This window comes from Bos indicus x Bos taurus, chromosome 5 (genome assembly GCF_003369695.1).
Source record: "Bos indicus x Bos taurus breed Angus x Brahman F1 hybrid chromosome 5, Bos_hybrid_MaternalHap_v2.0, whole genome shotgun sequence".
Lineage (NCBI taxonomy): Eukaryota > Metazoa > Chordata > Mammalia > Artiodactyla > Bovidae > Bos > Bos indicus x Bos taurus.
In genome coordinates this window covers 80,430,356-80,443,480 of record NC_040080.1, presented here as the reverse complement: position 1 = coordinate 80,443,480, position 13,125 = coordinate 80,430,356, and the positions used below count along the sequence as shown (strand labels likewise).

Below are 13,125 nucleotides of genomic sequence, written 5' to 3'. Positions count from 1 at the left end.
CTCTTTGGAAGAAAAGCTGTGAAGAACCTGGACAGCATATTAAAAAGCAGAGACATTACTTTGTCAACAAAGGTCCATCTAGTCAAAGCTATGGTTTTTCCAGTTTTCATGTATGGATGTGAGAGTTGGACCATAAAGAAAGCTGAGTGCAAAGAATTGATGCTTTTGGACTATGGTGTTGGAGAAGACTCTTGAGAGTCCCTTGGACTGCAAGGAGATCCAACTAATCAATCCTAAAGGACATAAGTCTTGAATATTCATTGGAAGGACTGATGCTGAAGTGGAAACTCCAATACTTTGGTCACCTGATGCAAAGAACTGACTCATTGGAAAAGACCCTCATGCTGGGAAAGATTGAGGGCAGGAGGAGAAGGGGACAACAGAGGATGAGATGTTTGGATGGCACTCGATGGACATGAGTTTGAGCAAGCTCTGGATGTTAGTGCTGGGCGGCGAAGCATGGCATGCTGCAGTCCATGGGGTCACAAAGAGTCGGATATGACTGACTGAGTGAACTGAATTGAACTGGACCACCAATTGGGCTCCTTTTAGCTACTTTTCTTAAAGCCAGCAGATATTCATTATCATAGTTCTTATACAAGGTTTTGTTTCCTTTTTTAAGACTCTAATTAAATACTTGATTAAAATATCCAGAGATGTTATTATTTTTTTCCCCTAAATCTGCACCATCTTTCACTTTCAGAAGAGAAAAGAAACAATTATGTAGCAGTATATAGTTTGATCCTATGAGTTTGATTTTATTGGAAACTAATTTAATCATTATAGAACTGATCGAGATTTATAATCTGTTGATTAAAGCTTTTGATATTTACAAGACTGCTTGTAAAATGGGTTCATTTCCTCCCCATCACTAACAGTGTTTCAGCCGATGCTGAGAGAGCATAAACCATCAATGTCCTGCAGGGAATTCCAAACTTTGGGAAGGAGCTGAACAAGATGAGATAGACATTTTCTTCCAGCCAGCTTATGAATTCTTTATATTTTTATTAATATCTCTAATATTCCACCTGAAAATTTTTATTAAAAACATTTAAAATGTACATTTCATCCTCTGAATTGTATACAATGTCTTCTTTAGTCATTTATGCTAGAAAATGTCTTGCAATTTGCTTTACATCTCAGAGCAACAAAAAAAATTAAACTATCCTATATATCAATTCTTTCTGAAGGAGAATCTGCTTGTAATGATTGGATTTCAAACTTGCTATTTTCTTACCAATCACACCAATTCCCCTTTTGTTCCACTTTAACTGTTTTCAGCACTATAGCAAAGATGATCTTAAATCAGATTGCATCACTCATCTTGTAAAAGCTCATCAATATTTTCCCACTGAACACAGAATAAAGTACAAACATCTGACAAAAACCTTTAAGGATAGGAAAAGGGAGAGAAATAGAATGAGAGGAGAAGAGTAAGAGTCTGAGATGGAATCATGGCCATTTATGGCTTTGCCCCTCCTAATCTCTCCAGTTCATCCCCTTTATGTAATAGTCACACTGGTTTTTCAGCTTCTTGAACATGTCATGCTCCTTCCTTGTCCCTGTGACTCTTAGCCTCATTTGTGTGGTCTGTCTAGTTCCTTTTTAGGCCTCAGCCTAAACATCTCCTATTTAAAGGAGGCTTAACCTGCTCATCTTATTTAAATCAGTCTTACCTCTTTTATTCTCTATATTAGCTTGTTATTTTTTCTTATAGGCCTTAATAAATCTATATCTAGATAAATGTTATTATTTGGATTAGCGCTTTATTTTCCTGGTATCTATTAGCGTTCTTATTTTTATAAATTGATTTACAATGTTGTGGTAATTTCTGGTATACAATAAAGTGATTCAGTTATGTGTATATATATGTACAAACATACATGTTTTATATTCTTTTCCATTATAGTTTATTGTAAGATATTGAATATAGTTTCCAGTGCTATACAGTAAGTCCTTGTTTATCTGTGTTACATATAAGTAGTATGTATCTGTTAATCCCAAGCTTCTAATTTATTCCTTCCTTATTCCCTCTCCCCTTTGGTAACCATAAGTTTTTCTTCTATGTCTGCAGCTCTTTTTATGCTTTGTAAATAAGTTCACTTGTGTCATATTTTAGAATCCACATATAATAATGTCATAAGACATTTGTCTTTTTTTGTCTGACTTACTTTACTTAGTATGATAATCTACGGGTCTATCCATGTTGCTGCATGCAAGCTTCAGAAGGGCTTGCCAATTGTTGTAACCAGTAACCTAGCAATAGCCTGACATATTGCAGGTGTTCAGTAGATGTCCATTGAATGAATCAGTGTTCTGCAGAGCAAATGTGTTATACAAATATGGAATGTTTTGAGAGTAAATTTTATCAGAGGGAAAAATTATTTTCACTGGAGGCAAAATGGTTGTCTGAGGAGGCCTTACAAATAACTGTGAAAAGAAGAGAAGCAAAAGGCAAAGAAGAGAAGGAAAGATATACTCATTTGGATGCAGAGTTCCAAAGAATAGCAAGGAGAGATAAGAGAGCCTTCCTCAGTGATCAATACAAAGAAATAGAGGAAAATAATAGAATGGGAAAAACTAGGGATATCTTCAAGAAAATTAGAGATACCAAGGGAATATTTCATGCAAAGATGGGCATAATAAAGGACGGAAATGGTATGGACCTAACAGAAGCAGAAGATATTAAGAAGAGGTGGCAAGAATACACAGAAGAACTATACAAAAATGATCTTCATGACCCAGATAAGCACAATGGCGTGATCATTCACCTATAGCCAGACATCTTGGAATGCAAAGTCAAGTGGGCCTTAGGAAGTATCATTGCAAACAAAGCTAGTGGAGGTGATGGAATTCCAGTTGAGCTATTTCAAATCCTAAAAGATGGTGCTCTGAAAGTACTGCCCTCAATATGTCAGCAAATTTGGAAAACTCAGCAGTGACCACAGGACAGGAAAAGGTCCATTTTCATTCAAATCCCAAAGAAAGGAAATGCCAAAGAATGCACAAACTACCGCACAATTACACTCATTTCACATGTTAGCAAAGTAATGCTCAAAATTTTCTGAGCCAGACTTCAACAGTATGTGAACTATGAACTTCCAGATGTTCAAGATGGATTTAGAAAAGCCAGAGGAACCAGAGATCAAGTTGCCAACATCCGCTGGATCATTGAGAAAAAAAGAGAGTTCCAAAAATACATCTATTTCTGCTTTATTAACTATGCCAAAGCCTTTGATTATGTGGATCACAAAAAACTGTGGAAAATTCTTAAAGAGATGGGAATACCAAACCTGCCTCCTGAGAAATCTGTATTCAGGTCAAAAAGCAACAGTAAGAACTGGACATAGAACAACATACTGGTTCCAAATTGGGAAACGAGTATGTCAAGGCTGTATATTGTAACCCTGCTTATTTAATTTATATGCAGAGTACATCATGAGAAATGCTGGACTGGATGAAGTACAAGCTGGAGTCAAGATTGTTAGGAGAAATATCAATAACCATAGATATACAGATGACACAACCCTTATGGCAGAAAGCAAAGAACTAAAGAGCCTCTTGATGAAAGTAAAAGAGAAGAGTTAAAAAGTTAGCTTAAAACTCAATATTCAGAAAACTAAAATCATGGCATCTGGTCCCATCAGTTCATGGCAAGTAGATGGGGAAACAATGGAAACAGTGACAGACTTTATTTTGGGGGGCTCCAAAATCCCTGCAGATGGTACCTGCTGCCATGAAACTAAAAGATGCTTGCTCCTTGGAAGAAAAGCTGTGACCAACGTAGACAGCATATTAAAAAGCAAAGACATTACTTTGCTAACAAGGGTCCATCTAGTCAAAGCTATTTTTTTTCCAGTAGGCATGTATGGATGTGAGATTTGAACCATAAAGTAAGCTGAGTGCCCAAGAATTGATGCTTTTGAACTGTGGTGTTGGAGAAGACTCTTGAGAGTCCCTTGAACTGCAAGGAGATCCAACCAGTTAATCCTAAAGGAGATTAGTCCTGAATATTCATTAGAAGGACTGATGCTGAAGCTGAAACTCCAATACTTTGGCCACCTGATGTGAAGAACTGACTCATTGGAAAAGACCCTGATGCTGGGAAAGATTGAAGGCGGGAGGAGAAGGGGATGACAGAGGATAAGATAGTTGGGTGGCATTATCGACTCAATGGGTATGAGTTTGATTAAGCTCCGGGTGTTGGTGATGGACAGGGAAGCCTGGCGTGTTGCAGTCCATGGGATTGCAAACAGCTGGACATGACTGAGTGACTGCATTGGACAGAAATATTGGGGGATGATTTCTTATTTTCTCTTCTATTTTTATAATGTATTCCAGTGTGGATTTTTATAATCAAATTATATCTGCAACTAAGTTAATGAACAAAATATCTTGGGTGTTGCATGAACTTACTAGTAACTAAAAAATAAATAAATAAAAAACCTTGGGGAAGATTCAGGAGAACCCAGATTAGTTTAGATGGAGAGATGCTATGCATGGTCTGACAAAGTGACAAAATCTGCTCCTAGAATTACTGCCCAAAGCTTCTGAAGGGTAAGTAAACCTCTGAGAACTTCTTTACTGGGAGTCCCTAACCCTGTCCATCAACTGCTGAAACAAACATGGATCATTCATACATTGACAATGAACAGGGCACTGAGTCAGTCTCTAAATCAAATATAAAGATGTGAAAAAGTATTAGTTTGCTCAGATACCTTCACATTTATTTTAGTCTTGTTACAAAACTAGAAGAGTCAAGCACCGCAATAGAGTCAGAAAACATTTTATGTGGGTAGTCATGACTGAATGGTAATAAAAGGAATTTATATTTTAGAGGTAATTTTAAATGTAAGATATTTGTCAGCCTAGAAATATACAGGTTGGATTCACTCTCTTGCATCCCTCACAAAATATAGCAAAGGAAAACAAAATATTTGATTATTTCAAAATGGTTTGAGTGATACCATTTCTTGAATGACAATATTTGATTGTCTCATAGTCACAAATATAAAACTTTAAAGTTATGATGATTAACTTATAAAAATGACGTTCATCTTAACTTTACTGTGACATAATATACCATGTCAAAATTTTAGGCTAGTAGGTAATTTATTTATTAAAATTTATTTTTCAAATGATACAGAACATTTACAAGGTTACAGATATGGAGATCACTTAAGAATATGGCATCCTGTCATTAAATAAGACAGGTTAAAGTAAGCCTTAGACCACCATGTATATAGAGGCTATTGTATAAAATTAGACGCTCAGACTATTTTTTGTTTTGAAAATGCTTACTAAGGTATTTGCAAAATTGCTGATGTTAATGAAGAACTTTAATTTCATAAAGTAGGAATTAAACATAGACAGTGGAGAAGGGAGCATGTGAGTAACGGTAGTCAGACATCTAAAGGTTTCACTAGAGAACGGTTTCCTAGCCCTTTAACTTCTGCTACTGGGAAGAGAACAAACTGAAAAAACAAAATGTGTTTTTCATCAGTGTTGAAGTCAGTGGCTTTGGTTATGTAGTTTAACTAAATAGCTTGGAGTTACCAAAAATAGTAGGTTAAATGTTTAGATAATATCATCTATGGTAACATCAGGATAAATTGCAGATTTATTAGAAGACATAAAGTCAACAAAATAAATCTATAGTAACTTTAAATCAAGCAGAAAAGATGTCTCGTTCTTTTAGAACCTATCCTAGGCTTTACCACTGCCTTCTTTCCAATCCAGACCATCATCATATTAATCATTCTATGATAATAACCTTGTAATTCATCTCCTTCTATCTTACTCTCCTACTGTATATATTTTCCACAAACAACAAAGTAATTTTTCAAGTGCAAATATCTGGTCATATTACTAACACTTTAAAGGGTTCAAATGACTACCTTTTTTGATTTTAAGTAGTCCAAACGCTAAAATGTCCTTGAAACTCTTCATTTGAGTAAGATGGCTTTAGTGTGTTTAAAACTAAAAGAAAAATAAAAGCTCAAAATATGCACATTGACACATCAGTAAGGAAATACTGCTTCTCTGTGGATGTGTTTTGTCAATTTATATTCTGAAGTTTTATAAGTGTGTATTTCATGAAGAAGTGAAGTGAAGTGATGTCACTCAGTCATGTCCAACTCTTTGTGACCACATGGACTGTAGCCTACCAGGATCCTCCATCCATGGGATTTTCCAGGCAAGAATACTGGAGTGGGTTGCCATTAAGATAAATTACTTTGTATTAAAATGTATAGTTAAATTTCACCTGATTCTTAATTTCATTCACAGTGATCTATAAAAACAAAGGATTCTTAAAAGACAATATAGAATGTATCAGACATAGTATGTTTGTGACGAAACATTTGCAGTGTTATGCTTGCCTCTATGTGAACTATAAGCAATCTGAAAGGGAATAATTTATTAAGACAGCAGATGACAGTGTTCAGGTCAGAGATAAATAGAGTTACAGATTACCATGTCTAATCAATTTTCTAGAATATCTCTGATATGAAGTCTTAATCTTTGTAAGAATCAAATTTGTAGATTAGCATGGCATAAATCATGTGCCCAATAGGATAGCATATCAACATTCTAGACATCTAAATTACAGTTTAAGTTGCCCCAATTATTCTTATAACTAAATCTTCCTCTATACAGAAACCATTAATTAATTAAACAATTATTTGTTAATACCCTGTTACGTGCCAGATATGTCCCTTGAGTTCTAAGGATTCAAGGATTGAACAAGGCAGGCAAGAACTTGATCCCACAAAGCTTAGATACAAGTAAGGATATAGACAGTGAACAGTATAAATTAATAAATAATTCTAATAGCTATAAATATGAATAAATTGAAAAAATGATGTGATATGAAAAGCACTAGAATAGGGGGCTATGTTACATTGATGGACATATAATAATTCTTCCTTCAGAAGGTGACATCTGAGCAGAAACAAAAATGACAGAAATAACCAGCAGTGCCAAAATCCACAGAATTCCAGACAGTGGCAAGAACAGAGGCTTAGAGGTTGAATAATGTTTAAAGGGTGGATAATGCTGGTGTGTTCAAGAAGCAAAAAGGGTTAAAGGAGCACAGATGAAATCAACTGAAGGAAGAGTGTTTGGGAGGACCAAATTATACAGGCGAGTGGTGAGGGGTTTTGATTTTATTCTATGGGATGTTTTTCTAAGAGGAAAGCTATATGATTTGACTTATGTTTGGAAGGATCAGTCTGGCTGTTATACAGCCTATATACTATATATAGGAAGCCAAAATTGGAAGCCAAGAGAAATTTTAGAATTATAGTAGAGCCAGAGGGGGATGATTGTGATGTAGACTCCAAAGCATGTGGAAATATGTAAATGGCAGAACATTTTAAGTATGTAAATTATGCCTGAAGTATTTTAGGCATTTCATGTATATTTTTTGAATGAGAAAAATGAATGAACAGCATGATGTATATAGACATGAAAATGTAGCAATGTATTATATTCATAGCTACATATTTTAGGCACAAAAATTGAGACAGAGGAAAGTACTGGGAGTCTTTTAAACTTAATGAAAAGTCTAACATTTTCATGTGTATTCAAATGCTTTTCCCATTACAAATAATTTGAAAATAATAAATGAGAAAATTCTAGAATGGTGTGTTCATAAAATATCTGATATTTCTTAATATTAATTCTACAGGTTTTGGAGGGTTTTTTTGTACAGTTCTGACCAAATTAAGAGATAAATAACAGAAATTCTGCATTAATAAAACATTTTCCATTATTTAGCAATAAAAGGAAACTATTCTGAGTATATTTCAAGTTTCTAAAAAATCATACTGTGTCTTCTGTATATGGGCTATTTACACCCTGAAATCAGACTATAAACTTGGGGTGCTGCAGCTGGTCCATGCTACCTGCCAAAAGGTGACTGTTACATTTTAAGGAAATTCGTGAGTGGGTTGTTTAAAATGCTGTTATTAAAATTGAAACTATGTAAATTTATCAGTTAATTGAAAAAAATTAGATAAAAGATAGTAAATACTCAGCTTCATCACTTTGGTTGGTATTACTCACTAAGTCATGTTTGACTCTTGCGACCCCATGGTCTGTAGCCTACCAGGCTCTTCTGTCGGATGGATTGCCCAGGCAAGAATACTGGAGTGGGTTGCTACTTCTTTCGCCAGGGGATCTTCCCAAACCAGGAATTGAACCCAGGTCTCAGGCATTGCAGGCAGATTCTATACCAACTGAGGTAGGAGGGAATCCCTTCCCTGGGCTTCCCTGGTAGCTCAGATGGTAAAGAATCTGCCTGCAATGCAGGAGACCTCGGTTCAATTCTTGGGTGGGGAAGATCCCCTGGAGAAGGGATAGGCTACCCACTCCAGTGGTCTCGGGCTTCTCTGGTGGCTCAGTTGGTAAAGAATCTGCCAGCAATGTGGGTTACACTTTCACTTTCATCACTTTACTGCAGTTCATCTTCATCAATGCTCATGAGGTTATGCCTATTGCGTCTGGATGGTGACAACCCTATCACAGTGTGCTCCTGAACTTGTTTAGTTGCCAAGTGTCCTACTCTTTGTGACCCCACTGACTGTAGCCCACCAGGCTCCTCTGTCCATGGGATTTCCCAGGCAAGAAGACTGGAGTGGGTTGCCATTTCCTTTCCCAGGGGATCTTTTCCACCCAGAGACTGAACCCACATCTCCTATATGGTAGGGAGATTCTTTACCATTGAGCACTAGGGAAACTTGTGCTCCTGAGCACCTCCTTCCAACTCCACATTTAGGGACATCATGTAGCAAGCTTGAAATCAGACATGATGAAAATATTTACATCATAAAAATTGGCAAACACTATATACCAGGGCTTCCTCCCACCTTCAGAGAGTCAATTGTTTAACATTTACCAGAACATCACTAGTTACAACTCTACTGATCCTACTGCCACTGCTACAGCCTTTGTCACTGCTACAAACTTCTGTAGTTTAAATCCCAGGAACTACCTTTTGCTTCGCATTAGGAACATATCACAGAGAAGGCAATGGCACCCCACTCCAGTATTCCTGCCTGGAAAATCCAATGGATGGACGAGCCTGGAAGGCTGCAGTCCATGGGGTCACTGAGGGTTGGACACGACTGAGCAACTTCACTTTCACTTTTCACTTTCATGCATTGGAGAAGGAAATGGCAACCCACTCCAGTGTTCTTGCCTAGAGAATCCCAGGGATGGGGGAGCCTGGTGCTGCCATCTATGGGGTCGCACAGAGTCAGACACGACTGAAGTGACTTAGCAGCAGCAGGAACACATCAAGGGTAAAAATGAAGAGAACAACAGTATGCCACTGTCTGGCTTCTAGAGAGGGAAGGTCAGTTTTCAAAAGCAACTTACTCAGGATTTTTTGCATTTTATCACATTCAAAATAATTTCCTTTTGTGAAACAGCCCTTCTAAGTGTAAAACTATTGAATCTGTGTGCTATCCAAGTTCAAAATTTAGAAAAAGTTTCAAAAATACAAAGATGCCATGTTCTCCTATCAAAATAGTGATGACTTAAAAGATAGAGACTAGTGTTGGAGTGGTGCAGTAGAAAATGCACTCATACACAATAATAGGAACATAAGTTGATACATATTTTAAAAGAAAATTTGAAATATAGAAGTAAAACTCTTTAACTCATTGTTTGAATTTAACCTTCAGGAAGATTATTTAAATTTAACCTGCAGAAAGATTTATAAAAATGCAGTGAAAATAGTATTATTTATGATAGAAAAAACTGAAATGAGTAGATAACTTTGCACATTTGTTTGAGAGAATAGTAGTCTCAGTGTTAGTCGCTCAGTCGTGTTTGACTCTCTGTGACACCACGGACTACAGCCCACAAGGCTCTTCTGTCCATGGGATTCTCCAGGCAAGAATAGTGGACTGGATTGCCATTCCCTTCTCTAGAAGACCTTCCATACCCAGGGATCGAACCCAGGTCTACCGCATTGAAGGCAGATTCTTTACCGTTTGAGTTACAGAGATTTTAAATAAAATTCATGAAATTTTCAATGTTCATGAAACATAATTGATAAAATTTGGATATGACAGGATATATTCAATAAAAGCCTACACATGAAATTACAAATGTCTATAGGGTAACTTAAAGCGAATTCCACTGAACATGAGTTAAGCACTTAGAGTGGAATATGACTATTTTATTTTCCTTTCATTTTTTGCAATTTCTAAATTTTGTAAAAGACATAATAACAATGTCTAAACTAAAATTGTTTTTAATGTAAATAATTTAAATTCATATGAAAATGTAAAATTTCCATTTGTATTCATATACTTTTCTCATTGCAAATAGTTTAAATAATTTGCAAATAAATCCAAACTTTTTTTTTTAATCCAAACATTTTTTTTAAAGTCTCGAATTATACTATTTACCTAACATCTGACATTTCATGTTAATTCAACAGTTTCTTTGTATAGTTATGTTTGGACAAAAAACGCTGGCATTGTTTTAAAGGACTTTTTATTAGGTTAATATATAGCCATATTCATCTATTTAACTATATATCATCAAATTTTCTTCTAAATCAATTACTTCATCTTTGATTTAGCATCTTCTAGAATTTCATAGTCTCATAAAATTCTCAAAATAACATTGATTTTAATCCAGTACTAAACCATGTGTACAGAGTGAGAGAAAAGCAACAAAATTGTAAAAATTAGTAGAGTTTTACAAATCCAAATAGAGCAAAAATTCACTGCCTTACATATCTATTTCAAATTAACCAATGCTGTGAAAATAGTTTTCAGAAAAGGAATAGCTATACTGAGACGAATAGATATATTGGTAAAGGAAGGAATTGTCATCTACTCCTCTTTCTTATCTTATTATTATGCTAATATGTGTAAGGTAAGGAAAAAGTGTTTAGGAAAATATTAATAGTAGTCCAATGAATTTTCTTTTGATATTAGAGAAATTTGGATATTATTGTCTTTGGATAATATTATTAGTATAAGTTTGGATATTATTTTTTATTATTTCAATAAATACCATTGTATTTTGATGTTCAGATAATAATCAATAAGTATCTGATATGTTGCCAATGTACTTTTGTGACACATAAGGGAACAAATAACAGCTTTGCCCTTTGTTGAAGGGCATCTTTAACATTTCAAATCTACTTACAAATAATACTGATATTAGTGGGAATATAAGTTCCACATTTATATTTGGGAACCCATATAGGCCTAGAAACTTATGAGTACTTAATTAAAATGTGTCTTAAATGATTGGCTTACCTGAAATTTTGACTTGAGACACCACTCCATCTCCTCCATCACTGTGTGCACGAACCTCTACAACATATTCTCCATCCCTGGGGATTGGGACTTCTATGGAGTGTTTATGAGTTGAATACAGCTTGCCATCATGCTGGCCATCAGGTCTATAGAGTACCTTTAAAAGTTTCAGAATAGGACTATTTAATACATGGGTAATAGTGAACCAATCCTCTAATACTAAATTTGACTAAAAATGCTTATAATAATTAAAAAAAATTAGGAAGCTATGTGTAAACTAGCTGAAAAATCCATATTATTTTTAAATCACATAGATTTTATTTATTTTAGGCTAATCCAAGAGGACACATCTTAAGCATCTGAATTTCATTTTTTGAAACTATCTAAAATAGAAATTAAAAATGTATTTTTTAATGAAAAAAGGTATAAAATGAGGGCTCTTTCAAAATATTGAAATAGTCTAAAAAATTGCCTCACAATTAGAATTTTTCGCACGATTCCTAAAATTTGGTATCCATTGAAAAATGTGATAGTGATATAAAGAATTTATATAAAAAATCTTTTTTTTCCTTTTTTGTTCAGTTACAGAGGGTGCCTCAATACATCAAAGAATTCACTATGTGCTTGGCAACACTATCTTACTCACTGCCAAGCAAAAATCAATTCTTTCTCTCTTCCTTAAACACTAATTATTCTAACAGTTCTATTCATTAAAGTAGTTATTCTATCTTATTCACTTGACATTGTATTTTCCTGGAATTCACTGAAGATCTTTTCTCATTTCAAAATTTATCATAGTACTATGTCGTCTGATTCCACTACACAACTAGAATAAGAGCTGGATGGGTTTTGACAAAACAACAATGAAAAAACAAATACCAATCACTCTTTGTAAGAATGAAGCTTGTGTAGGAAATAATCTAGTAATCTTTTGTATACCTTATATCCCGTCACTGTAGATTCATTTGACAGTGCAACCACATGATCCCAGGTGATTATGTAGCGTGAACCAGACCTTACGGAACTGATGATCCGCGGAGGCTGGCTTGGAGCTGTGAAAGTAATAATATGCTACTGATGGTAACCACATACAACTTCAGTTCTGCAAGCTGCACAACATCAGGAATTATAATACTGATAGTGATGTGGGAATAAAAATAGCTAATTTTGATGTCTGTATTACGTGCCTGGCCCTATGGTCTGCATCCATGGTTTCATTTAATGTACCTTGTGGCCCGGGGAGGTAAGGTAATATAATGATCTCTTATTCTCTTCTCATCAACCTTCAGTTGGTTGTCTCTTTTCCACCACTCTTTAGAAACTGCTATTCTCAAGGTCATCAGTCACCTCCAGTTAGCCAAATTTAATGTCACTTTTTTATTCTTTTCAAGTTTAACATCTTCACATTTCACAGAATTAACCTTCTAATTCTTTCTTGAATATCTTTTCTTAAATTCATAATCTCTTCTAATCTTTCCTCTTGTCTCTCACGTTGCTCCTTCTCATTAATCATTCTTTGCTAGCTCCATGACTTCTGCCAAGTTTCCCAATGTTGGGATGACTTAGGACTTGATCCTGAGCGCTCTTCTCTCCTCTATGTATAAATCTCCTCAAACCTTACATCTGGGCCTATGGCTTTAAATACATATGATTGTGTCTCAAGGTAATCTTTCAACTTGTACAGATATGTGTCCAGCTTCCTATGTCCTCCTCAATGTTTAAAGGGTTTCCCAAATGCAATATAATCAAGACAGAACATTTACTATGTAGCCTTCAAATTTGCCTTTCTCTATTTCCCAAATTTACTAAATGGCACAACCAAACTCCCAATGTTTCAAGC

General features: G+C 35.3%; 1 protein-coding gene across 3 annotated transcripts in view; it reads right to left on the bottom strand.

Annotated features, from left to right (window-relative positions):
• The window catches only part of CNTN1 (contactin 1), a 405,010-nt gene that overhangs the window by 39,364 nt on the left and 352,521 nt on the right, over window positions 1–13,125 (bottom strand). For all 3 annotated transcript variants that reach the window (XM_027542588.1, XM_027542590.1, XM_027542589.1), the window contains 2 exons: window positions 12,225–12,337; window positions 11,286–11,442 (listed from right to left, as the gene is read on the bottom strand). In XM_027542588.1, the coding sequence (XP_027398389.1) occupies window positions 11,286–11,442; window positions 12,225–12,337 (270 nt within the window). The remainder of the gene's footprint in view (window positions 1–11,285; window positions 11,443–12,224; window positions 12,338–13,125) is intronic.